General features: G+C 60.1%; 1 protein-coding gene across 35 annotated transcripts in view; it reads left to right on the forward strand.

Annotated features, from left to right (window-relative positions):
* BIN1 (bridging integrator 1) overlaps window positions 1-24,899 on the forward strand; it is a 56,172-nt gene extending 31,273 nt beyond the window's left edge. For 3 of the 35 annotated variants that reach the window (XM_081581175.1, XM_081581179.1, XM_081581185.1), the window contains exons 3-16: window positions 3,469-3,523; window positions 3,742-3,836; window positions 4,515-4,610; window positions 5,492-5,599; window positions 6,388-6,480; window positions 10,123-10,208; window positions 10,396-10,471; window positions 11,804-11,886; window positions 14,904-15,051; window positions 20,939-21,046; window positions 21,830-21,898; window positions 22,121-22,231; window positions 22,451-22,552; window positions 24,267-24,899. In XM_081581175.1, coding sequence (XP_081437301.1) covers window positions 3,469-3,523; window positions 3,742-3,836; window positions 4,515-4,610; window positions 5,492-5,599; window positions 6,388-6,480; window positions 10,123-10,208; window positions 10,396-10,471; window positions 11,804-11,886; window positions 14,904-15,051; window positions 20,939-21,046; window positions 21,830-21,898; window positions 22,121-22,231; window positions 22,451-22,552; window positions 24,267-24,374 — 1,338 coding nt within the window. In that variant the 3' untranslated portion in view covers window positions 24,375-24,899. Of the gene's footprint in view, window positions 1-3,468; window positions 3,524-3,741; window positions 3,837-4,514; window positions 4,641-5,416; window positions 5,600-6,387; window positions 6,481-10,122; window positions 10,209-10,395; window positions 10,472-11,803; window positions 11,887-13,106; window positions 13,152-14,903; window positions 15,052-16,312; window positions 16,442-19,472; window positions 19,581-20,058; window positions 20,083-20,938; window positions 21,047-21,829; window positions 21,899-22,120; window positions 22,232-22,450; window positions 22,553-24,266 lie in introns of all 35 variants that reach the window. The other 32 variants (XM_081581173.1, XM_081581176.1, XM_081581178.1 and 29 more) reach the window with 22 other exon arrangements.
* The last annotated feature ends 211 nt before the right edge of the window (window positions 24,900-25,110 follow it).

A 25,110-nucleotide genomic window follows, 5' to 3' on the forward strand; every position in this document is an offset into this window, starting at 1 on the left:
TCTGGGAACGCCAAGCCTAGTGGGCCAGCACTAGTTGGGGCCAGGGATGGCAGGGAGTTTGGGCTTCATGGACATGAGTCTCCCACCCCTTCTTCTGGGGGTGGGCCCTAGGAGAGGGGGTGGGTCGTCTTGCTGTCGCCTGCTTTCACAGGAACCCAGTTTACATAGCCCCTCTGGGCCCACTCAACTTTAGGTCTGGCACTCCTGTCCCTGTCCTTTCTGTGAAGCCCTGGAGGGCTCACTCACACTCTCACCCTCCCAAGTGCTTTAAATCCAGCTCAGATCCTTGGGAGCCATTCTGGGTCCTCCAGATGGCCCAGCCTCTTCCTCCTAGGGGACCGCCTGGACCTGGCTCCCCAGGGCTCAGAGTTGCTATTTGTCAATGAGATGGGGGCAGGTCTGGTTCCTTCTCATTCTTCAGGGCCCACTCAGGGCTCTCCTCCAAATGGGCATCCCTGGCTATCACGTGGAGATCCTCTGGCACTGACCACAGAGGTGCAGAAGTCCAGCTGGAGCCAGAGAGGTCCGTGCAGGGAGCATTACCCTGCCTCCTGGCTTCCCTGGGAAGATGGGGGCTGACGTCAGGGAGTTGAGGGGTAGCCTTTGGAGGGAGGTATGGGGGGATGGGGGGTGCCTGCTGGCCAGCTTGTGGAGCCACACTTGGTGTTAGTCCTGGGCTGCAGTGTCCTGGGCTCCTGAGTCCGCAGCCAGGAGAGCAGGCTGAGGGCAGTGGCTCCAGAACTTTCTCCTTCCCCCAGCTGCTCTGCAAGGCATACGTTAGAGCCCAGGGACCTCCAGAGAGATGCTTCTCAGAGCCAGGGTGGAAGGTAGCCTGCCGCCAGGGCTGCCTGAGGGAGCAGCTGGCTGGGGCCCCCAGGGAGGGGGGACGTCGACATTGGGGACCAGCTGCAGTTGGCACAGGGGAGGCAGGGCTCCAGGCGGCCCTTGCACATCTGTGCCCAGTGTGCCTGTTCACAGCGTGGCCTTGTTTGGGAAGCACAAGGGGCCCTGGTACAGCCTGAAGCCTGGGCGAGTGCAGCAACCCGCCTGTGGGTGACCCCTTTCTCTGGGTGCCTTGTAGACAGATGCTGGGGGACAGTGGGGAGGGAGCAAGCTGATGAGGCTTGGTGGGAAGAGAAGCTGGGTCTGGAAGATTCTGACATCAGATGAATACAATAGCATCACATCATAGATACACTTAAATCCTCATCTCTACCACCACAGCACTTAATTGTTAAGACTGGGGAGGCTACATTGGGAGCGGGGTAGACCCTTCCTCTTGCCCCAGTCTTGGGTCTTGATGGGCTTTCAGAGAGGTTTGAGTGCTTGTGGGTTGGCCTTTGGTTTCCTACTCTAATCAGCACACCTTGAACTTGGATGTTCAGAAGATTTCTACGTGGCCAGGGTTTTATACTCTATGGGGACTGAAGGAGTTTCGGAGAGGGTCTCCATTTTTAATGTGATGCCCTGCAACCCTCTCTCTGTGGTGTCTGCTGTCCCATGGCTGCATTCGTCGTAATGAATAGGCAGCTGCCTGTGTTCCTGGCCCTGTCATGACTGATTCAGCAAACTGGGGCCCAGGTGCCCGGGCCTTGGCGGTTCTCACCAGCTCTCCCTGTGCCAGTGTGATCCTGGGCAAGTCTCAGAACCTCTCAGCTCCCTCTTCCTCAGGTGGCGACAGTGGTGTCGAGAAGCTATGTGTGGGACGTTCTGGCCCCAATGAGGAACTGTTGCCTCAACTCTGAGGACTTCAGGGCACAAGGAGAGGACTCTGGCCAGGAGGAGGGGCCCTGTTTGCAGGGGGGCAGGAGAGATTTGAGGGTGCTAGGGTGGGCCCATGCCTGGGGCCCGCGTCCTGGCCTGCTCTCGGCAGGGGCATTGTTTGACTGGCAGGGGTGGAGACCACCTTTTGTCTCAGGCAGGAGCTCCAGGCTGGCAGGTGGAGCTCTGTAGGGGCGCAGGTCTCCTGGGACTACGGCTTGCTGCCGTGATCTGTTTGACCCTCCCTCAGAGAGAGGGACTTCCAAATAAGGTGTCCCAGGAGGTCAGCCTCAGGCTCAGCCATTCAGGGCCCTCCAGAGGCCGGGTTCCCTTGTGTCCCCCTCTCCACCCATCAAGGTGCCCAGTGTAGAGCCCACCTCCTGAGGCTGCTCTTCATGGCCACAGTGAAGCCATTTCCGGCTCCCTGAAGCCATTTCCCCGAGCACCTGCGATGTGCCAGGTGCCCTGCGGGTGCTCCATGCACATTTGCTTGTGGTCTCCCAGGCCAGGGTCATTTGACCCAGTTGACAGATGAGGAGACTGAGGCTCTGAGAGGTTCAGTAACTTTCTTAGGATTACATGTCTAGTATGTAGAAGGAAATGGCAGCCCACTCCAGTATTCTTGCCTGGAGAATTCCATTGACAGAGGAGCCTGGCGGGCTACTGTCCATGGGGTCGCACAGAGTTGGACACAACTGAAGTGCCTGAACACGCATGTGTCTAGTAAGGGACAGAGCTGGGTCTTCACAGCCCCACAGCCTGTGTGTGCTTTCTCCTGCATTCCACATGGCTTCTGGAAACTTCAGCATCTCGCTGGCGGGAGTCTCAGACTTTCCTTGCTGGTCTCAACCAGCTCACCCGTCCTCACACCTGGAGCTCAGCTTTCCTGCTCCTGCCTCCTGCTGATGCCAGAGGGAGTTGAGGGTGTGCCTGTGGTTTCACCTCTCTGCTGGCCCTACTGCTCCAGGAAGCCCCTGGGGCTGCCCTCCCAGCTCCGAGGGCTTCACTCCCTGGGCCACTCCCCCCTTTCCCCTTTCCCCTGCATCTTCTCTCTCAATAGGGCCAGTGTTCTGAGAGCCCTGGACATGACCCCACCATTCTCTGCACTCCTTTCAATGGCCTCCCCTTCTGGGTCTCTCCTCTCCCCATTGGGTCATCCTCTGTCCATCAGAACCCCCCTGACCCTGTAAAGCCCTGCCCCAGGCCCCCCCGTCTCCGGTGGGATGCACTGGGAGTCAGCTGGCCTCGGGTACCACCTAAGCTTTCAGGACAAGGTGCTGGGTGGTCCCTGTACCCCCGTCATCTTCCTGTGCTTGTCGGTCACCTGGTTCACGGTTGCCCGAGGGCAGGCTTGCCACCTGTTGGTCCCATCATACACATGGGCTGTGCTCCAGTGTCTCGTCCAGGGTGGAGGGTCCCTGTCTTGCTGCCTTCCTTCCAGGGCTGAGAATAGGCCTGGGAGAGAAGGTGAATGTCCCTCCAGGCACAGGGCTCCCAAGGTGGGAGCTCAGTGTGTGTCTGTGGCCAGAGAGGCAATAGCCGCCATACCCCAAACCCAGGGTGTTTTCCTATCTGGTCTCCTGTAGGCCCCTGATGCTTTGCAGTGGACAGCCCATCTGTGGCAAGTGTCCACAGGTTGCAGGGGGCAGAGGGCAGGTGTGGGCTGTGCTCCAGGCCCTAGGCTTCTTCTTGTCTTTCTCTTTGTAGACCGAGGGCACCCGCCTGCAGAAGGACCTCCGGACCTACCTGGCCTCGGTCAAAGGTAAGGGGCAGACCCGGCCTGGACGGGTGGGCTTCCTGGGTCGCAGAGAGGGGCCTTCCCCACGTGGAGCTGATGGATGCAGAGCTGGGAAGGGGAGCAGGGCTGTCAGGGATGTCCACATGCCTCCTGGGCCTTCAGGGGTGGGGGCAAGGGTACCCCTGGACCCCCCCTACCCCCACCCCCCGCCCTGCCTGCAGTGTGGCCTGTCTGCCCACTAGCCATGCATGAGGCCTCCAAGAAGCTGAACGAGTGTCTGCAGGAGGTGTACGAGCCCGATTGGCCTGGCAGGGATGAAGCAAGCAAAATCGCTGAGGTGAGTGTGGGGCCATTGGCCTTGGTCCTTCCCCTGAGGAGCCTTCTGACCTCAGCTGGCCGCCCATTGTACCCTGCACCCTCTGGGAACAGCCCTTCTAGTTCTTACGTGCCGTGTTCTCTTGGGCAAGTCCCCTTCCCTCTCTGGGGGTCGTTTTTCTCCTCTGACACACCCTCGCGCTGAGATGGGTTTCCTGTGATGTCTGGAGGCATCTCTCCTCTCTGAGTTATATCGCCTGGCTCAGGAAGCCTCCCTCCCTGGCCCCACCAGCCCTGGGCGTATCTCATCCTCAAGGTCACCTTGTGAAAAGGCAGGAGGTGTGACCCCGTTGTATAGATGAAGTTGGGCTTCTCTCATCGCTCAGTTGGTAAAGAATCTGCCTGCGATGCAGGAGACTCGGGTTTGATTCCTGGGTCAGGAAGACCCCATGAGGAGGGAATGGCTATTTTTGCCTGGAGGATCCCACGGACAGAGGAGCCTGGCAGGCTACAGTCCATGGGGTTGTAAGAGTCGCACACAACTTAGCGACTAAACCACCACCACCACCAGTCTGAGGTTCTGAGGCGCCGCCCAGCTGTGGAGTGATGGGGCTGGCCCCTGGGTCCCTAGGAGGGGAGAGCTGGCCCTGCTGCAGCCCAGCTCCCCCAGTGTACACTCCTGTGCTCTTGCCTTCTGCAGAACAATGACCTGCTCTGGATGGATTACCACCAGAAGCTGGTGGACCAGGCGCTGCTGACCATGGACACGTACCTGGGCCAGTTCCCTGACATCAAGGTGAGAGGCGCTCTGGCTCTCCGCCCTGCTGTGGCCTGGCAGCCTGTGTCGGGGAGCTGGAGTGGGAGAGGGGTGCGGGGGCGTGCGGGCAGCCCAGAGCTGAAGGCAGGCCTCCCCTTCGCCTCCCAGTTCATCCTCTGGGGCTGCTCCGTCTGAGGCTAGCCTTGCAGTCCCCAGGGCTGGGCCTTTCTGAGCTGGAAACCCTGTACCCGTGGGTCTCGGGGCTATGGAAAGAGACCTCGTGGAACGTGTACATGTGTGGCCGTGTAACTGGAGTGACTCTAGGGCTGAGGAAGTGTATTAAGGGGCTGGGAGGCCTGGGCATTGTATGCCCTGTATTAGGCTCTGTGTGCTTGGAAGGGAAGGTGTGTATAATTGCGTGCATCGCCTCTTATCTGGATATATTTGTGTGACTGCGTGTGTTCAAAACGCCAGCTGCCCTTGCCGGGCCCAGGTGAGTTAGGACTTGTCGGTGTATCAGCATCTCCAAGGAGGCAACTGGGACCCCAGGTGTTCCTGACACGTGAGCAGAGTTGTCCAGAGCTCAGGTAGTGACCATGGTGCTGGGCCTGGTCCTCTGGAGGGGTCACACTCCATGCAGGCCCCCGGCCACACAGTGCAAAGGCTCCTGAAGCTGTTTTACAGGGAGTGTGGAAGGGAGGCTGGTGGGGTGGCTCAGGAGGAGAAGCCTTGAAGAGGTGAGCTCTTCGCTGCCAGAAATGTTCATGCGAGAATGTCTCGGGCATCTGTGAGAAAGACTTGCTGAGCCTGGGGTCTGCGTCCCTGAGCCCTCGGGGTTCATCCAGGCCCCCTTGCCTGGGTCAGCATCTCAGCATGGGCGTCAGGCCCTGTTCAGCCGCCTCCTCCCTTCCGTACTCCAGTCACGCATCGCCAAGCGCGGGCGGAAGCTGGTGGACTACGACAGCGCCCGGCACCATTACGAGTCCCTTCAAACCGCCAAAAAGAAGGATGAAGCCAAAATTGCTAAGGTAAGGCTGGCGGTGGCGGCTGGGGGGAGAGTCTTTGGGAGTCTCGCAAGGGGCCCAAGCCCCCAGGGAGCCTTTCTCCTGCGCTGATCCACCGCGCCCTCTGCAGGCTTGTCACTGCGCCCTGGTGGGCAGGGTCCTTGGCCCCCTTTACAGATGGATTCACAGCCGGTGACTAGTCCCGGGTCACAGGCCACAGGGCGAGTGAGTCGGAGGCCTCGCGGGCCTGATGGGTGAGGCCCCTCCTGGCCCACCCTGTGGTGCCGCCCACCCCCGGCCCCTCCACCCGTCCTGGGGCCGCTTTCCAGGATGAGAACAGGCCTGGCTTGGGTCTCACTGGCCCGGCCCCTCCTGGCCTGCTGTGCTCCGAGTGGAATTCCGTCTTGGGATCCAACGTGAACCTGTCTTGGCCGGAACAAGCTGGGTCGGGGTGGGGGTGGGGGGGTTGCACCCACATCCCCCCCCCTAGTGAGTGCCCCCGCCTCGTCCTCCCCTCCCCCGAGGCAGGACCGGCTTGCTGAGTCCCTCTGCCCTTGCTAACGATTCTCATATTCTGCTTTGCAGTTGGAGTTCACCCACTTCTCCGCCTTGATCGGGGCTGCCCTTAATTCTCTCAGCCCCAGGGGCCTTTACCTGCTGAGGGGCGCTGGCCCTCTGGAGGGTGGCGGGGGTCCGTCACTGCCCTGGAGACGTGTGGATGTGGTGTTTAATGTCTGTGTCTGTTTCTCTCTCCCCATCTCTCTCCTCTCTCTCTACTCTCCTTGGCCTTGACCTCCCCTCCCCACCCCTAGCCTGTCTCGCTGCTTGAGAAAGCCGCCCCCCAGTGGTGCCAAGGCAAACTGCAGGCTCACCTCGTAGCTCAAACTAACCTCCTCCGAAATCAGGTGACACTGGCTTCTAACCTTGCACGTGCTGGCGCCTTCTGGTCTGTCGTCCTGTCCTTGGTGCTGGGTGGTGCTGGGTGCCCGTCTGCCCAGCCCCTCTGGGGGACGGGGGAGGGCTCGACTCTTTCCCCGGTTGGGAGCTGGGAGACCTCCTGCTTCAGAGAGCTGAGGTCGAAAGGAGGATGTGGATGGGGGCCAGGGCTCTGGTTAACCTGGGATGGGCCCATCTCTGTCCTAGTGCCTGGACCTCTGGTCATCCTGGCTGCAACTCTGAAATCCTAGCCTCCAGGAGCTCAGGAAAGCCTCGAGCTCTTGCAGGGACAGATGTGGTGTCTTTAATGCGTTGTCCTTCAAACATCATAAGAACTGTGAGGTTAACCTGGATTTAATGAGGAGACCAACTCGTCCAGAGAGGCAAAATCTCCTGCCCAGTTCCCAGAGCCGTTTAGTGACTGAGTTGGGGCTCACCCACCTCAAAATTATCCTAGCTCCCTGGACTGGGGGTCCCTGTGGGTGGTCCTGCCACAATTGGCCAGAGTCATGGTGGCCCTTGGACCTATAGGCCCCAGGGTGCCCCTGGGGGGACACTGAGAAGGCTCTGCAGTCTGACTGGGATACTGAGACCTGGGGCCAAAAGGACTGGCTCTTTGGGAATGCCACGGAGGGCAAATAGTCTCTATCACAGTGGTCCCAGAGGGCTTCCTGGAGGAGGCTCTTTGTACAAAAGTGATACTACTCTCCTGGCAATACTTTGGAGTGGTTGGGTCCTGGTAAGCACGGAGTAGCCAAGAACCATGGAGCAGTGCCCCGGGAGAGGTGGCCTCATGGTTCTCAGTCAGTGACACTGACAGACTGTAGCAGCACTGTGTGGTCCTGGGATGGGGCAGGAGACAGGCTCCACTGAGGAGGCTGGGTTTCTATCCGGGCAGCTGCCCCATGTTCTCTGGGCCACTTCTGATTTCATCATCTTCAACTCACATGTATTGAATACCTGTGATGTGGAGAGCGCTGGGTTTAGCATGGGCTCGTGGCCCAATTTCTTATTCATCCTGCTGCCTCATTCTTTAGGCCAGAGCTGTGGGCTGACTTTAGAGGCACGGAGTGACAGCCTCACCTCTTTAGGGTCTGGAGGAGATGGCCTGGGTTAGGTTAGCCTGAAGGAGGGCTGAGGGACTGGAATGGCCTATCCTGCCTGTAGAGTTCAGGACTTTGGGCTGGAGGGGGAATAATGGGGCCACTGACCCAGGGCCAGGATTTCTGCATAATTTTCCCTGAAATGGGTTTGGGAGGATGCCAGGTGAACATTTTAGTCCAGTGGGATAAGCTCCAGGGGTGGTGGCCATGGCTGATTTGGGGCTCCTGGGATGGGTGTGGTTGGGGATCCAGCTGGGAGAGTCCCATTCCCCCCCTTCACCCTCCACCCTGGGGGATTGGCAGGAGAGGCCAGGGCACGGGATCTCATCTCTGGATGTTGGACGGCAGATGTTTTGCCTTTTGGCCAAATTGACATTCCCATTTGGATCCAGTTTTCATCTGAGCCTCTCTTTCTTCCTCATCCTGCCTCACCCCTGGCTGGGGGCTGGGGAGCCTTCAGGCTACTGGCTGGCAGTGAGCTGGGGTACTTGGGGCCCTGGGCTGCCATTGCTGGCTGACTTGACTTTGGAGGGACAGCACCAGCTCCTGAGCCTGTGTTCTCCTGAGGTGGCCAGCTCTGGGTGTTCTCTGGTCTGGTTCCAAGCTGCTCTCCACACGTGTCATGGTCTCCCCAAAGCTGCCTGCAGGACCCTGCTGACAGGCTGCATGGCAAGGGTGTCATTTTCTCGCTGCTCTCCGTGTGCGGAGGCGTGTAGTGGAGCCATGGGGGCTGCAAGGTCTCCCCAGCAAGGGACAGCTCTCCCCCCACATCCTGCCACCCCTAGTATTTCTGAAAGAGCCAGAATATGAAGAATGTGACTCAAAGGAAATAAAGGATAGGCCCAGACTTCTAGGAACTCTAAACAAAACCACCCTGTCCTTTGCAGCATTGCTGAGCTCTGTGAGCAGGGCTTGGTGTCCAGCTATGAACTGCTGTGCTGTCCTCACCGTCTCGGCCATGCTTGTCCACTCAGGGAGGGGCAGCATGATGGGGACCAGAGGGGTGGTCTCTGTGGGTACAGAAGCCAGGGACATCAATGTCCTGGAGGAGGTGGGACTTGAACCGGCCAGTGGGCACTTGAATGGGAAGTGCACGTGAGGGTGTGGGGCTCTGGCATCTGGGAGTGTGGGGGTCACTGTTTTGGGGGTGGTAGCCCCCATCAGGCACTGGGGTTCTCAGAGAATTAAGGCAGGGATGATCTGGCTCCTGGCCTGGAGGGCACCCCAGGTCTGATCCATTCTAGGCGTGGCCAGAGGCATGCATATTTAGAGACATTTCTTTGATTTCTTATGCTCCCTTTAATTTTTAAATGAGATTTTAAAAAATTAGATGAGATGCTCATGCTCATTCTAGCAAGTTCCATCAACCTGAAGGTGATGGAGCCAGGGGCATGGTGGCCCCTCTCTCCTCCGGTTCCCTAGTCATCCTGGCTGGGCCAGACACAGAAGGAATAGGACGTGACTTGGGCTGATTCTGGGGCCTGAAGCTGCGTGGACAGCCAGGTGGGCTTAAGTTGGATGGGCAGCTCTGGTGTGCTCTGCAGCAGTTTGGCGTTCAGGCCAGCTGGCCTGAGAACGTGAGGCTGCTGGAGGGAAGTTTTCTCCTGGGCGAGGCCACCACGTTCCTGGGCTGTGACTCAGACCCCGAATCCAAGTCACCCCCCTGAGTCACCATTTCCTGCAGAGCTCTCCAGAATGAGCCCGCAGAGCCCTTTCTGGGGCCGGGGTCTGTGACTCACCTCCACCCTCCGCCAAGCTCCCACCTTTCTAGGATTCTGCAGTGGGGCCTTAGTGCCACCAACTGGTGTGTGTGTACAGGCATGGAGGGCGTGGGGCTGGCCCTGGGAGTGGGCACAGGCACCCTGCCCAGCAGCCCAGCCCCCTCCTCCCCTGCCCTCTCCCCTGCGTTTCCGCTTGTCCCCGAGCTCCTGCCTCTGTTGGGGAAGTGTCAGAGGAGAGAGGGGTCAGAGGAGAGGGTAGGAAAGCTTCTCCCATGGAGGTGAAGTCAGCCTGGTGGTGGAGACTGAATAGGGGCTGGCACTGGGAAAGGGGAAGGAAGAGTCAGAGGGGCTGGCATGGGCCAGGGCCAGAGAGCTGGGCAGCAGGCAGACACTTAGCCCGAGAGGGGCTTCGGTGTAAGTGGACAGGATCCCACCTGGATGGGTCTGGGTCTTCTTCGCCTTCCTGGGCCTCAGCCCCCTTGTCCCCTTGGCTGGTGCCTTCTTGTTGTGCTCCATTACTTCCTCGGGTCCCCCCTTGTGCACCTGGACCAGATGGGGGTTCTCTCCTTGGCCATGGCTGCTCTACCGGCCCCTGCCCGGAGCGCCCCCAGGGTGTGGGGGAGGAACGGGGAGGTCTGCCCAGGCGTCCACGTCTGGTTCAGCCTGTCTTGCCCGGAGCCCTGGTTCCAGTGCACTGGGGAGAGTAGGTCTTGGTGGGGGCCTGGCCTAGCCTGGGCTGGCTGGGATGGAGGCCTTGCAGAGGGGAATGACCCATCCCATCCCCCAGGCCGAGGAGGAGCTCATCAAAGCCCAGAAGGTGTTTGAGGAGATGAATGTGGATCTGCAGGAGGAGCTGCCATCCCTGTGGAACAGGTGAGGGGCGTGAGGGGGCAGGCAGTGCCTCGGCCACCCTCCGGAGGCTGCAGGGCTATGCTGCTCTGCTCCAAGCCTTCCCGGGGCCGGATCTGGTGAGGGTGGAGGTACGGCCACCTGCGTGGCTCTCCTGGGCTGCCCACCCTGACCTGCAATCCCTCTGGCCCTTCTTCCCTCTGTCCTGCAGCCGTGTGGGTTTCTATGTCAACACATTTCAGAGCATTGCGGGCCTGGAGGAAAACTTCCACAAGGAAATGAGTAAGGTAGGTCCCTTTCCTCCCCCGCAGCCCACCCACCCAGGGCCATGCTCTGCCTGCCGAGGGTCAGGGTCAGAGGCACAGGGTGGCCCGGTTACCGCAGCGGCCCCCTCTGAGCCTTGGGGAGGAGCCCAGCCCCTGCCCTTGAGGAACAGGGTCAGGCCCCAATAGGAGCTGCTGGGTGCACTGGGAGGCTGCAAGCCAGCCCCACAGGTCTAGCCCTAGCCCCTGCCCGGCTCCCAGTTCTATTCTCATTGCCTGGGCAGGGCCAGTGGCCCTCAAACTGGAGAAATGTTCTCAGGCAGCCTTGGCCCAGGGAGCTCAGTGTTAGAAAATGGTGGTGGTTTCCCAATTTGTAGGCTGATGATAAATAAATTACTAAAATTTTTCCAATTAAAATTTTTTTTAATATTCTTTAAGGCATTAAAGCAGATTTGCCTTATCTACTGGAATCTGTTGTAAGATGGGGTCTGATTAGCTTAAATTCCTATGTTGTATTATTTTCATTTTGATGAAAATGGCAGTTAAACTGCAAAGCTGAGTTGGAAAAACCTCATGTTGGGAACTTCCTCCTTCCCTGTGCCGTGAGTGGGCCTGACTGTCTCCAGGGCCCAGAAGAATAAAGCTATTGATGATGGGGGATTCCAGGCCCAGGACAGGAAAAGGGCTTTGGCTACCTTGGGGCCTGTCCTGAGGGACCACCCTGAGTATTGTTTCCTGCCTGATTTTTCCTTTTTTCTCTTTCCCTTCCTACTTTTCCTTCTTCCCTTCAGTATTTGACAACTTGTGAAAAATTAAAAGAAAAAAACAAACAGAGACGTGTTTTGGGAAAAAAATATTTGTAAAGTCAGGAGGAAAATTCAGCTGTGGGCTTCCTAGTGGCTGAAGGAGAGGGAAATGTTTTCAGTAAGCAGAACCACAAGATGCATGGGGTCAGTCTCATCCTGCTGGTGCCTTTGGTGAAATCTCTGTCAGTTGTAACGTGGCCTGAAAGCATCTTGGCAAATGACTTCAGCAATTAGGATCAACAGTTAATTTGCAAAATTGAAAAAAAAAACAAGCAAAAGAAAACAATTCAAGCTTTATGTGGCATTTTAGGAAGTGCCTATGAGTAGAAAGAAGAAAAAGATGGTCTCCAGAAACCGTAACTGCTAAGCAAGGCAGCCCACTTCCTCCTCCTCTTTTGTTTTCTTTCCGGGGTTGGTGTGCAGGCTCCCAGCTCCCACTGATGGAGAGAGAAGAGCTTGTTCCTGGTCCAGGCAGAGGCACAGGGCAGGCCTAGGGGAGGTGGGGCTGGTTGGTGGCGCCTAGCCAACCTGCTTGCTGTCCCCCCTGCAGCTCAACCAGAACCTCAATGATGTGCTCGTCAGTCTGGAGAAGCAGCATGGGAGCAACACGTTCACAGTCAAGGCCCAGCCTAGGTGTGTGACTCCCCTGAGGGCTGAGGGAGGTGTCGTCTGGGGCGAGGCTTCTTCCTGCAGTCCCCTGTGGGTTTGGCCTTTCTGGCTTGGCCTCCCTGTGCTCAGGGGAGCAGGTGAAGGCTCCCCTTCTCCTTGGCTGTGTCCCGTCTGAGAGGGAGCGATCCCGGGCAGTCTGTGGCTCCTCCAGGGCAGGCCTGGCTTCCTCTGCTGGGGAGCAGCAGAAGCTGTGCCTCCACTGCTCTGCAGGCAGGGCTGGGACTGAAGGATTCAGAGGATCCTCGTAGGGGGGAGCCCCCTTCCACCACTCATTGCATGGAGGTCCTTGTTCCTCACTGGAGGAGAGCCCTGCTTCCTGAGGGGGAACCTCGAGGGAGAAGGGGATGTGCCTGGCCTGCGGCCCCTGGGGAAGCACAGCGAGTCTGGGACTTCCCTTCGTCTCTGCCCTGGAGGTGCTGTGCGTCCCAGCGTGGCGTGGAGCACTGCGGTGCGCCTCGCTCTCCTGCCCTGCCACGCAGGGTGGTCGCATCGGGTTCCTGGGGTAACTGGGGAGGAGGAAGGCAGTCAATATTCAGCGACTGTCACTGCCCCACTCCTCCCTGAAAACAAGGTGGGGGCAGCCCACAGGGTGCCCTGGAGGAAATAAAGGCCCCAAGGCATTTGTTTCACAGGTCGCCTTCCTGCCTGGAGCTCACGGTGGCACACACAGGCTGGTTGAGGAGGGTGGGCTGTGCAGGCAGCGGGGGCCAGGCTGCCCTTGGGAAATGGCTGGTCTGAGGGGCTGTGGAGGAGGCTTGTGAGCCTCCCTTACTCCAAAGTGGCCCCCAGGGCAGCCAAGTGGCCTTCTCCCGGGGCCCCATGCTGGTCTGCTGACCCGGCTCCTTCCTGGGTCCTGAGCTCCTGTGGCCGGACCTGGGCAGGGAGGGCGGCTGGCGCCGTCCCGCCCGAGAGCTGCTCACCAGGCTGTTTCAGGGAGCATCTTCTTCTGCTCGTTCTGTCAACACCACCTCAGGGCACCTGGCTGGATTTCAAGGCCATGGGACTGGACAGCAGGGATCGTGGGCAGGCCTGGGGCCTCTTCACACTGTCAGGGAGTTAGGGGTGCCTCGGCCCTTAGTCTTCCTCCGAGCACAGAGGGGCTGCCGATGAGGGAAGGGGTCAGGCCAGTCCCACATCCTCATTTCCCCCAAATGAAGGCCTCCACGTCCCATCCGTCCCCACAGAAAGAAAACTAAACTGTTCTCCCGGCTGCGCAGAAAGAAGAACAGGTACCAGTAGGGAGTGCTGTGTTGTGGGGGCCTCCGAGGACAGCCCCCAGACCCTCATGCATGCGCCTCGCCCAGCCGAGGGCGCCACTAACCCCTAACCCGCCTTCCTGTGTGTGGTGTGTGTGTTGGGGTGGGCAGAGGGCCGAGAGGTGTCGGTGGGAGTCGGGGGCGGGGAGGGTGGGCAGACCACCTTAGCACGTCCCTCTCGGGCTGCAGAGTGGAGGATCCGCCAGAAGGGAGGCCTGGGCGGCTCGGGGAGAGAGTTGCTGCAGCATGCCGAATTGTAGGAATTCTGTGTGCTTGTGTGCGTGTGTGCGTGTTCATATACTGGATGAATATGTAGTCTTTAAGGAGGCAAAGACACCCCGGGCAGGTGACAAGGTTCCTAGTTTCTGTCTGTCTTTCTGGACTTGCCCCATCCAACACGGTGTCTGCCAACCCCATGTGGCCGGGGAGCACTTAAAATGTAGCCCGTGTGACCTAGGAGCTGCGTTTTTATTTGATATAAACATAAAATATGGGCTTCCCTGATAGCTTAGTTGGTAAAGAATCCACCTGCAATGCAGGAGACCCTGGGTCAATTCCTGGGTCGGGAAGATCCCCTGGAGAAGGGATAGGCTACCCACTCCAATATTCTTGGGCTTCCCTTGTGGCTCAGCTGGTAAAGAATCCACCTGCAATGGGGGAGACCTGGGTTCGATCCCTGGGTTGGGAAGGTCCTCTAGAGAAGAGAAAGGCTACCCACTCCTGTATTCTGGCCTAGAGAATTCCGCAGACTGTATAGTCCATGGGGTCGCAAAGAGCTGGACATGGCTGAGCAACTTTCACTTTCACTTTTCAAACATAAACGTAAGCAGCCCTCTGTAGGTGGGGCTGGTCTTGGTCAGCACTGTTCTAGAGTCTCTCCAGGCAAGTATAACATAGATGTTTATTTCAGCCCCCTTTGCGCCCAAGTGGTGGGCCGTGCATGCCATTTGTCCTTGTCGGTACTGAGACTTGACATGGCTTCTCCCTCTTCATCCTGGCTCTGAGGCACCCCCTTTATTTATCCCCTCTGCCTGTGGCCTCTGCTGGTCACCCAGGTTCCCTGGGTGGACCTGCAGGAGCAAAAGCTTGGAGCCAGCCACTCTGGTGTGGTGGGGAGCTGGGCCCTGGTGGTGGCGCTTGCTGGGTGAGGGCGGATGGCAGGCAGGCCAGCCCGGAGGCCCCTGGGGTCAGGCCGAGGAGCAGGCTTGCCCTGAGCACAGGGGCTGCTGTGTGCCATGTCGGATGATACTCTCTTTGCTTCTAGGATGTTTGGCTTTTTCCTGCTACGGGCTCAGCGCCCCTGCATGAGGCAGGGGATCTGGCCTGGCGATGCCTCCCAGGGACCCGCCCTGCTGCTCCAGCTGGGGTGGGGTTGTCACTGTCTCCAGGGCAGGCCCTACTGCAGACACCTGCGTGTTCCCAGTGTTCATGCCTGTGTTGCCTCATTTCCACCTGTTCTCATGCACATTCACACGTAGATGCGTGGGGACACACACTCATGCACACATGGGTGTCATATCTTCACAGTGAGCCTGTGGACACACGAGCACCCTCGGTTTCCCAGGATCTACATGGACACACACACATGTGCACGCACGTTTCCATACAGGGGTCCCCAGGGCATTGGTGCATGCACACAGCCTGTCACACACACACACGTTTCCTCTCTCCCTCTCGGACACCTCAGCCTCCCTCCATCAGGCTCTCTCCCTCATCTCTCTGCAGTGACAACGCACCTGCGAAAGGGAACAAGAGCCCCTCACCGCCGCCTGATGGCTCTCCTGCTGCCACCCCTGAGATCAGAGTCAACCATGAGCCCGAGCCGGCTGGTGCGGCCACCCCCGGGGCCGCCCTCCCCAAGTCCCCATCTCAGGTAGGTGCCTGTCTGGGTGGCCTGTCCCCTCCCTTGCTTCTTCCTGCTCTGCTGTTGTCCCGGCTCCTTCCAGTCCCCTGTCCCTGTGGGTCCAGGCTCCTCTCTGTGGTCTTGGCCCCTCCCAGGGCATCTGTGACAGTCTGGCGCCCCCACCCTGCTGCAGCATCCCCTTCTTCCCTCTCCCTGGCTTCTGGGCTCCTTAACTCTCTCCATCTTGCTTTCTTGCGGAGATATGGGCTCCAGGGCCCTCAGCCCCCAGAGGATCCGGGTCTGCCGAGGTGGCTGCCTCTCCCTCTGCCTCACCTTCTTTCTGGTGGGGGTGAGGGGCACCCAGGACCCTGAAAGGGCCAACAAGAGGAGGGGCTCAGTGAGGGGAGGGGGAAGTCCGGCCCTCCCCCCAACCCAGTTTCTTCCAGGTTTCTGCAGCATCCCCAGGAGCTGGAAAGAGAGAAAGGAGGAGTGGGGTCCACTGTGCAGCCCTATCTGAGCCCTGATGGGCTGACCGCACCCCCCCCCCCAACCAGCCACTGGGCTCCCTGCCGCAGCTCTCCCTGTTGCAGGCCCGCTTCACAGCTGATTAGGAGAGCGATGCTAAGAGGGTGATGAGAGCCCACGCTCAAACACTTACTCTGGGCCACACCCCGCACCAGCCTTTCTGTATTTTCATTCATTGTCCTCACACCAGCCTGTGAGACAGAGGCTCTTGAGGAAACCCAGGCTTGGGGGGTGACTTGTCTAAGGTCCCCAAGTGGGCAGGTGTGTGACCCTCGGCGGGGCCCTGGCTCCATGCTTGCCTCTATGGTGACCTCCAGAGTCTGGACTGCAGCTCCTTCGGGGTCGGGGGCAGGAGGGTGGGCAGAGGGGCAGGGAGCCTGGGTGCCGGCTCTCTCTCAGCCCCTGTTTCTCTCCTCAGCTTCCCCACCAAGGGCAGTGAGAGCCGGACCCTCCGACGTGGCCCCTGACCGCCTGGCAGGCCCTTCTTGCCTTCGTCTCTGTCCTGCTCTCTCCTTTTCTCTTGTCTTTCACTCCCTTGCCCTCTCTGTGCAGGGCTCCTGGCCGCCGGGCCTCGGCTGCTCCTGGGGCCCCTGTGGTCTTTCTGTCAGTGTCTCGGGGGGGAAGTGACTTTTCTCGTCTGTGTCCCTCAGTTGCTGGTGGGCCGTGGCCGGGAGGTGACTAACCATGGCTTTGTCTCTGTCTCCCCCAACCCCCACGCTCCGCTGCGCCTTTCCACGCGGCCCCCTCACCTGCTGCCGACCCACAGCTTCGGAAAGGCCCACCAGTCCCTCCGCCTCCCAAACACACCCCATCCAAGGAGGTCAAGCAGGAGCAGATCCTCAGCTTGTTTGACGACACGTTTGTCCCCGAGATCAGCGTGACCACCCCTTCCCAGGTCAGCCGCGGCCACCGCGGCCCAGCTCTCTCTCCCCCTCCTCTGGCTCTTTCGGGGTGTGCATGGCCTTCCCCTCCATCCCATGCCCTGTGCCTCTGCCTCAGGAGCCAGGAGGCCGACTGCAGGGATTGGTTCTGAGCCTCCTTCTCGCGTATCCCTCCACTCCCCCACCTATCATTCTTCATTTCTCTCTGAGCATGTGGCCTAACAGAGAGACACGGGCAAATGGTCCTCCTAGAGATGGCTGACTCACAATGGCCTCCTGTGTCCATTGACATTGTGGCCCAGAGGGGTGGGCAGCTCAGAGGACCTGGGCCAATCAGGGAAGCCTTCCTGGAGCAGGTGAAGTTTGCCAAGTGGCTATGAGCAGATACAGTGTGTAGCCAGAGGTGGCAGCTCGTATATAGGCTTGGAGGGTGGGAGGCAGGCTCAGGAAGGGCAGGAGTTCAGTGTGTCAGGTGAGGAGCCCACTGGACCAGTGCACAGTTAGGGAGTCCTCCAAGGTGCCAAGACTCCAGCTTCCAGAACTGCTGTCACCACATGGAGGTCCCAGAGCAGGGAGGCTGCTATACACGCCCTCGGAGGTGTGCAATGCCCATCCCCAGATGCACGAAGGGAGGGTGGAGCAGGGAAGGTCACTGTGGTGGCAGAGGAGGCGGGCTGCCCATGGTCGGATCAGCTCACAGAGGCCGCAGTGCGCTGACCTCTCCAAGCCCGGCTTCCAGGCCTCACAGCCAGGGCCCTGTCCATGCCGGGCTCACCTTTTATGTAGGCCAGCCAGCCCCAAGCTGTGCTGGGCCCCGTGTTGCGGCGTTCCTGTGGGCTTGCCCTGCCAGGGGTCTCCCTCAGGTCCCTCTGCACAAGCTCAGAGGCATGCCGGGGAGGGGCAGGACTGGGGGGTGGCTGGGGCTGAAGCAGCAGTTGGGAGCACAGGACAGTGTTTTCTGCTATGAGGGGCCGTGGCTGAGTGGGCTTCAAGCTCCCACAGGAGGACTTCGGGTTAAGCTTGGAACTTTCAATACAGATGGCTGGGGGCAGGCAGGTGATGCCTCGGCTTGGGGACCAGGGAGGGAGCCCCTCTGTAGAGCGCGGCTGAGGCCTCCTCAAGGTGCCCCTGGGGTCTTGGGGAAACCACGCCCTCCAGGCAGATTGCAGCTGGGGTGCTCGCCACCTGGAGCCCGCCTCCGCCTCAGGGGCACATAAGGGCTGGTAGACACTGCACCGGGAATGCAGCCAGCCGCTGACCCCCTAGCCTGGTTCAGTGTTCAGTCCTCTCCGGGAGGGGTTGTTCCCACCGAACAGGTGAGGAACTGCGGGCCTCAGCTGCACCCAGGCGGTCTGCCCTCCCCCTGCTCCCTGCATGCCTCTCCTGCTGCCTCTTTGCCCACTCCTGGGAGCTGAGTTCCTGCCTGGTGGGGTGGACAGTGCCCCCATGGGTTCTCTTGCCTGGGGCGGGAGTGGACTAGTCCGTCCATGATCCTGTGCTAACTGGGCTGCTCTGCTGGCCAGGGGTGAGTAGCCTGTGTCCCTACACTCAGGGGATGGTTCCCGGCCTGCGTGGGGGGAGGCTGAACTGCTGGGAGGTGGGGCAGAGAGGACGCAGTCTGCCCTTGGCCTGGTGACCCTGTCCACTTGGAATCTGAGGGGGCCTCTGTCTGGAATTGGCTGACTTCTGAGAGAAGGTGGGTGGTGGGGCAACCTTGGGGAGAGAAATGTTACCTGTCCCTGGCCGGGGTGCACCCAGAGCTCAGCCTCCACTGTGTCCTGGATTTATGCCTTAGAGACAGTGGTGACCTTCCTCCCGGGCTCACTGGACAGGGCTTGACTTAAAGGAGAGTCTGTGACTGGGGGTGACTATGGAGCGGGAGTGAGTTCGCTTGGTCTGGGGTCTCTGAGCTCAGCCCCTTGTCCCCTGAGCTGCGGGTTGGCAACTCCAGTCCTTCTCAGGACTGCTGGTCTTGGGCCTCCCAAGACAGGCCTGCTGGGCCTGGACAGGCACAGCTCAGCTGGGAAGGCCCTCCAGGAGTGCCCTGCCCATGCTCCCAGGTCTTGAGGCTTTCTAAATGGAGGATCTCGGGTGCCTTGGGCTGGAGGTCGAGTCCCATCAGTTCTGGGCACCATCAAGAGGGTAGGGAGGGAGCTGGCTGCCCTGGGCTTGTGGGGCTGTGGCCCTTTCAGCACTGCTTTAGGGGGAGCACCCTGGGCCAAGGCAGGGCAGGCAGAGTACTTCCTGTCCCTGGGGAAGCCCGTTGTATGAGATGGGGATGCAGTTGAGCAAGCCATCCTCGTAGGAAGGCAGTGTGTCCACTGGACTGGTGCCAGCAGTTTGTCCTCCAGGGTGGCTCTGGGAAGACTTCTTCCATAGTCGTCTGACCCAGCTTACTAAGCAGCTGGCTTCTCACTAGATGGGCAGTGCCACCACTTTGCGGTCTCCTGGGGGCCGTGCCTGCTCTGTGTACATCCCTGGGCTGCACTCAGCCCCGCTGAATGGGAACCTGGGGGTGGCTGGAGAGGGCCCTGCACTGTGAACACAGGTGCTCCTGTGTTGGGGGCCGCGATGTTTACTACGGGGCTCCTGGACAATGTGTGCTGGCTCGGTCGGCCCTGAACTGGCTGGGGGTGGGTGTCAGTGAGGGACCACCTGTGCGTCTGGGATGGCCTGTGCCTGGTAGGGCTCCTCTGAGCCAGAGGGGCTGAGTGTGGTCTTGTCCAGGCCGGACCGTGGCCTGGGCTGCTGCTGGAAGGAACACAAGACCAGGGGAGTTCTTGGGCGCCGGCACTGGGACGTCTCCTTGGCCTGTGGGATGAAGGGAGTTGGAGGCTTGGCATTGGTCTGGGAGTGGCTGCCTGGCTGATGGCTGAGCTGGCCCCAGGTGTGTCCTTGTGTGGGTGGGGCCTGTGCCAGGCGTGTGGTATGGGCCTTGCCCCTCGTGTTGCTGGGTGTGTCTGGGAGTGGAACCTACTGTGTGCTCCCCGGCTGAGTGCTTGCAGCCCGTCACTAACTGCCTTCCTCTCTGCCGCTGCTGCCAAGTTTGAGGCCCCAGGGCCTTTCTCGGAGCAGGCCAGTCTCCTGGACCTGGACTTTGACCCTCTCCCGCCTGTGGCAAGCCCTGTGAAGGCGCCCACGCCCTCTGGTCAGGTTGGTGTGAGCCCACCACTGCCCACGGGCCCACTGGCCTGGGTTCATGTCTGCCCACCAACCTCCTTTGGGGGTTTTGGGGTCACCAGGCTCTCCTCCCACTCACCGCCCTTCCCCTGGAGCCCTGGTCCCAACTCTTGTCACCTCCCTTGGTCCTGACCACAGGTCCATGAGAGACCCCTCAGGAGGTCAGCTGTAGACTCACCTGGCAACTCACACAGTCCATCCATCTGAGCTCCCTGTCCTCTCCTGGCGGCAGCCCTGGATGTGGGTGCTCCCTGGCCTGTGGTCTCGGTCTCACTGAAGGTGTCCAGGACTCGGTCCTCTGGAGGCCTCAGAGCCTAGCTCTGCTCTGCCCCACGCCTACTGTGCTCGAGGGCCCTTGGTGGGCATGGGGTGGGGTCCCTGGGGATTGCTCGCCTGCCTCTGTCTCTAACCTCTGTGCTGACTCTGTCCTTCTCCCCTCTGCTGCGCTCAGTCAATTCCTTGGGACCTCTGGGAGGTAAGCTGTGTTGGCCCTGCGCCCACCCCTCGGGGGGGCCACTGTGCTGTGCGTGCGGGACCCATTCCACCTCACACTGCCCCTGGCTGGCTCACAGGTGCACGCGCACGCACGGCCGCGCCTCCCGCTGTTTCTGCTGGGTGGGGACCCTGTGCCTTCAGCCCGGCCCTTTGGGAAAGGGCTCCTCAGTTCAGCCTCTGAAGAGTTCCCCGTGGTGCAGCCCAGTTTTCAGGGGCTGCGAATGGCCTTAGATCGTGACCAGCTGGTTCCCAGGGTGGATGGGGTGTCCCCGTACTGGGCCCAGGTCTGGGGGGCAGGGGGACCTCAGGGTGAAGAGTCCTTGCCTCCCGGGGGTTTTCTGTCAGCAGAGGCCCTGCAGGGCAGTCAGACTAGCGAGCTGGTGGGACACAGGAAAGAGGAGAGACAATTTGAGAGGCAGGACAGGCGGCGTGAGGCCAGAGGGGTGCTGTCATCACCTGGCAGCTCAGACACGGAGACTCGGGGGGCAGCGGGACACCCCACAGCTGGTGATGGAGCTCCTGCAGGAGCAGGAGGGGCTGGCGTGAAGGTGCTGGCAGCCCAGGCCTGGGGGCTTGCGAAGCTTCGCTGGAGGAGGCCAGAGGAAGTCTGGCGCCAGCGGACAGCGCCTCTTCCCTGGCAGGGGCTGCACTGCCTGTGGCACATCCACACCTCCCTGCTCTCTGGGCAGGGGTCGGCCCAGGAGGTGCCCGTCCACTCAGCTCGGCCCACGCTGGCCGCTCACCACCTTCTTCTCTTGTCTCCCGCCCTCGCCCGACACCTCCCCACCACCGGCCCCGCCCCTCCCACCCCCTTCCCCCTGGTGGCCCATCACTAGCCCACAGAGAGTCCAGCTGGCAGCCTGCCTTCCAGGGAGCCCAGCGCTGCCGAGGGCACCTTTGCTGTGGCCTGGCCCAGCCAGACGGCCGAGCCGGGGCCTGCCCAAGTAAGTGTGCTGTCAGCCCTCCCACCCTCCCCTGCCTCTTGGGGGAGTAGCATGGAGGAAGAGCCCGGAGGAGGGGGCACAGGAGGGATCGCGGTGGGACTGAGGGTGAGGCTAAAGCCTTCAGCCAGGAGGTCCCTGGACAGGGCTTGTCTGTCACTCGTGCTGGAGTGGCACGGATCAGGTCAGCACCTCATCTGCTGGCCAACACCAGCCTCCTAGCTCAGGCCTCCCACGGTGGGAGGGAGGTGTGTTTAGATGGCCTCCTGGTTTACAGTGGGCACTTTCCAGAATTCTCCTTTAATCTTCAGCCTAACCTAGACATTTCCTCCTTCTACAGATGAGGAGGTGGGGGCCAGGAGGGTTGAGTGATTGCTCCCAGAACTCAGACGTGGCAGAGTTTCAGGGCAGACCCAGGTTGGCCTGACTGCAGCCAGGCAGCGTCTGCGGTGCCCTGCCTGGACCCTCACCATCGAAGCCACCTGTGAGGGGCCAATAAGGCTGAGCAGGTGGGAAGAAGGAAGCTGAGGCTTGACCAGAGTTTGGGCTTAGGAGGCAGAGCCTGTGAGGGAGCCCAAGGGCCTGTATTGGGCTTCTCAGCAGCACATCACTTGGGGCCCGGGGTCTGTGTGCCTGCCAGCACCTTGTCTAGCTGCTTCCCATGACCAGGGCCTTTCCTTCAGGGGCTCCCTGTACTGGACAGAGGCACTGGCCCTCTGCAACCTCTCCTGTTCTCGCCAGCATGCCCTGTCTTGCATCTGACCCCACGTGGCATTTATGTTGCAGCCAGCGGAGGCCTCGGAGGCGGCTGGAGCCCAGGAGCCCGGGGAGACGACAGCAAGTGAAGCAGCCTCCGTAAGATGCCAGGGACCCAGGCCCTGTGATTTCTCCCCGCCGCCCGCGGCTCCCTAGCCCTGTGTCTTGCTCTGTGCTGGTCCAGGTCACAGTTCCTGTCAAGGAACCTGGAGGCAGGCTGGTCTGGCATCAGGCACAGACACTCCCCCTCCTCTGCCAGCACGGCCCTGCCCTCCGGGACCCCCTCCCTGCTGTCACTGACCTGCTCTCCTCCTTTGCCAGAGCTCTCTCCCCGCGGTGGTTGTGGAGACCTTCTCGGCAACTGTGAATGGCACGGTGGAGAGCGGCGGCGGGGCAGGACGTCTGGACCTGCCCCCGGGGTTCATGTTCAAGGTGAGTCTGGCCTGCTGACCTGCAGTCTATTGGGCCCTAGGCTCTGGGGGGGCCCAAACCCATCCCATCCCTCTCCCCTCCCCGCCCCCGCTCCCCAGTGGTGAGGTGGTGTCTGAGCCCTGTTCCTGCTGCCTTCACTTGCTCCTGGCGCCCCTGGGACGGCAGGTGGGACAAAGGTCGCCGAGGGAAGGGGCGTCAGCTCTCCCCCGCCCCCTGCAGGTACAGGCCCAGCACGACTACACGGCCACCGACACGGACGAGCTGCAGCTCAAGGCTGGGGATGTGGTGCTGGTGATCCCCTTCCAGAACCCGGAGGAGCAGGTGAGGCCGGCTCTGCAGGAGGCACGGCGGCCAGCAGGGGGCAGCAGAGCCCCGCCAGCCAACCTGCGGCCTCTCCACACCAGCGAGAGCATTTCCTTCCCTTCCATCCTTGCCGCCTGCAGGGCTCCCCTTGGCTGTTCACTCTCTTCTTCCCAGCTCAGTCTCTCACCTCCTGCTTCCGGCTTCCTCCTTTCCTCAGGCTCTGTCTGCCTTCCTCTGGGTTCTCTGCATCTCAGTTCCTTCGTCATCTTCTCCCTTCCCTGCCCCTCCGTGGTCACCCTCCTCCAGGACAGGATCCCTGGCTGCCTCTCCATGGACCTCCCCCACCCCCAGCCTCTCTGCAGCCTCCCATTGACCCTGGGTGCCCCCCACCCCAGGCTGGCCCTGCCCCGTCCACAAGGACCACACACTTCTCTGCCCACAGGGAGAGACCCCTGAGTCTCCAGCCCTGTCCCCAGCTGGTCCTCACCCCGAAGCATCCCAGACCCTTCTCCTGCTGTGGCCTTGCTTTGTTAGTGAATGTCGTCAGAGTGGGGTCCACCAATCCTGGGAGGCTCAGCATGGGACAGAACTGCCCCACTAGATTCCGGGCAGGCTGCTTAGTTCAGATTACCGTGGCCCCTCAGCAGGAGCCCTTGATTGTGGGGCATTGATGGTGCCGTGGGGGTGCCCATGTGGATATCCAGGTGGCAGCTATGGTGCAGAGCAGACCTGGCGGGACTCCTAAGCTTTTAGTCATCAACATGGCTGTGTGATTTAATTATCAGAGTGACTAAGTAGGGGAGGAGGGCCGGGTGTGGAGTGAGGCCAACCTGGCTGGGGCATCCTGGGCTGGAACTTGAGGCTACTAGGTACTTTTTAAGCCCACCATGGGCTGGGAGGTTTGAATAACAAGGATTTCCTGGGCCTAGTGCTGAATCAGTTAATTCTCCTAAAGCCCCAGGTCTCCGCTGATCTCCCTGGTGAGCCAGCCCTGAGCTGGGTGGGGTTCTCAGGAGCAGAATCCTGGTTCCCCAGCACACAATGGGAGCCATCTGTGATGGGTAGACGTGGCTCACGTAGGACACACATAGGGTGTAGGACAAGGCAGATAATCATGTGGGTAGGTCCCAGGGATGGCCCAGCTGCAAGGGCAGCAATGGCCTTGGCTTCAGGCAGGGTGTATGGTCACTGCAAGCGCAGGGGTCAGGGCATGTCAGGGCTTGAATGGATGATCCCTGTGAGGGGTCACTATTAAATCAAAGGTCAAGTTCAACTTGGAGGGCTTGGTGGAACACCTCAGGTCACTCTAGAAGCTTTTAAGTGGTCACTGCTCTGTTGAGCTTTCTGGCATTGTTTGTAGAAGGCCGGAAGGACAGCTGACATCCTCGTTGGTGATGTCCTCTGTGGGCACCAGCCAGTGGGAAGCTCTTTGGTGGGGACTGAGGGGCTTGTTCAGAGGCATTTGGACCAGTGCAGCAGTCAAGCTGTCTTTCTGCAGTGAGGAGGACTCACCAAACAACAAAGAGTTAAATCTGCCTACTGAAGGGTGGGATGGCTCCTGAGGGTGGGGGGTGTCAGTCTGGGTCTTGAGAGAAAAGCAGGAGGTGCTGCTTGGCAGAGGTGTCCTGAGGCGGGTCTGGCAGACTAGAAGAAATGAGCAGGCGGAAGGAGGCCCCACCCTGTAGGTTGGCAGGCCCTCCTCCCCACGAAGCCCTTGCTCGCTTCCCCTCAGGATGAAGGCTGGCTCATGGGCGTGAAGGAGAGTGACTGGAACCAGCACAAGGAGCTGGAGCAGTGCCGAGGCGTCTTCCCCGAGAACTTCACTGAGCGAGTACAGTGAGCGAGCAGCTGGTGGAGCTCTGGGCGTGTGAAGAACAGCACCTTCTCCCGAAAAATGTGTGTTTCTTTCTTCTTTTTGTTTTTTTGTTTTTAAACTTTTGAGAAGTAAAGGGAAATTGAGAGGAGAGACCTAAGCCAGGAGGTGTTCTCCCAAAGATGAGGTTGTTTTCCAAAGAGCCTGGTTTCGGCGAGTCCGGCAGAGTCACCAGTGTTCCTGAAGCTGCTGTGTTCCCTAGTTGAGTTCCTGGCCGCCTCCTCCCTCGCCCACGGGGTGTCACGCCACCGCAGCTTGTGTACCTGGCCACGAGGCGGGGCCTGGGGGCCACCAAGCCACCACGCTTGCCTGAAGCTTGGGCCGTGCCGCCTGGGCCAGGGTCTGCTCTCCTGGCAGCTGCTGTGGGTGGGGCCCAGTGTCTCCAGAGACTTCGGGCCCAGACACCAGCCTGGCCCGGCCCAGCCCCGCAGATGTCTGTGTGCTGTTTGAAAATAAATCTTAGTGTTCAAAACAAAGCGAAACAAACAAAAACTGTCAGAAGCACTCAGAAAGTGTGTGTTTATTTTTTTCCCCCCCTCCATTTCCGTCTGCCATGTGGGCTTCCCTTGTGGCTGAGCTGGTAAAGAATCTGCCTGCAATGCAGGGGACCTGGGTTCGATCCCTGGGTTAGGAAGATCCTCTGGAGAAGGGAAAGGCTACCCACTCCAGTATTCTGGCCTAGAGAAGTCCATGGGGTTGCAAA

Source organism: Giraffa tippelskirchi, chromosome 3, assembly GCF_054371585.1.
Source record: "Giraffa tippelskirchi isolate mGirTip1 chromosome 3, T2T-mGirTip1v1.2.pri, whole genome shotgun sequence".
NCBI lineage: Eukaryota > Metazoa > Chordata > Mammalia > Artiodactyla > Giraffidae > Giraffa > Giraffa tippelskirchi.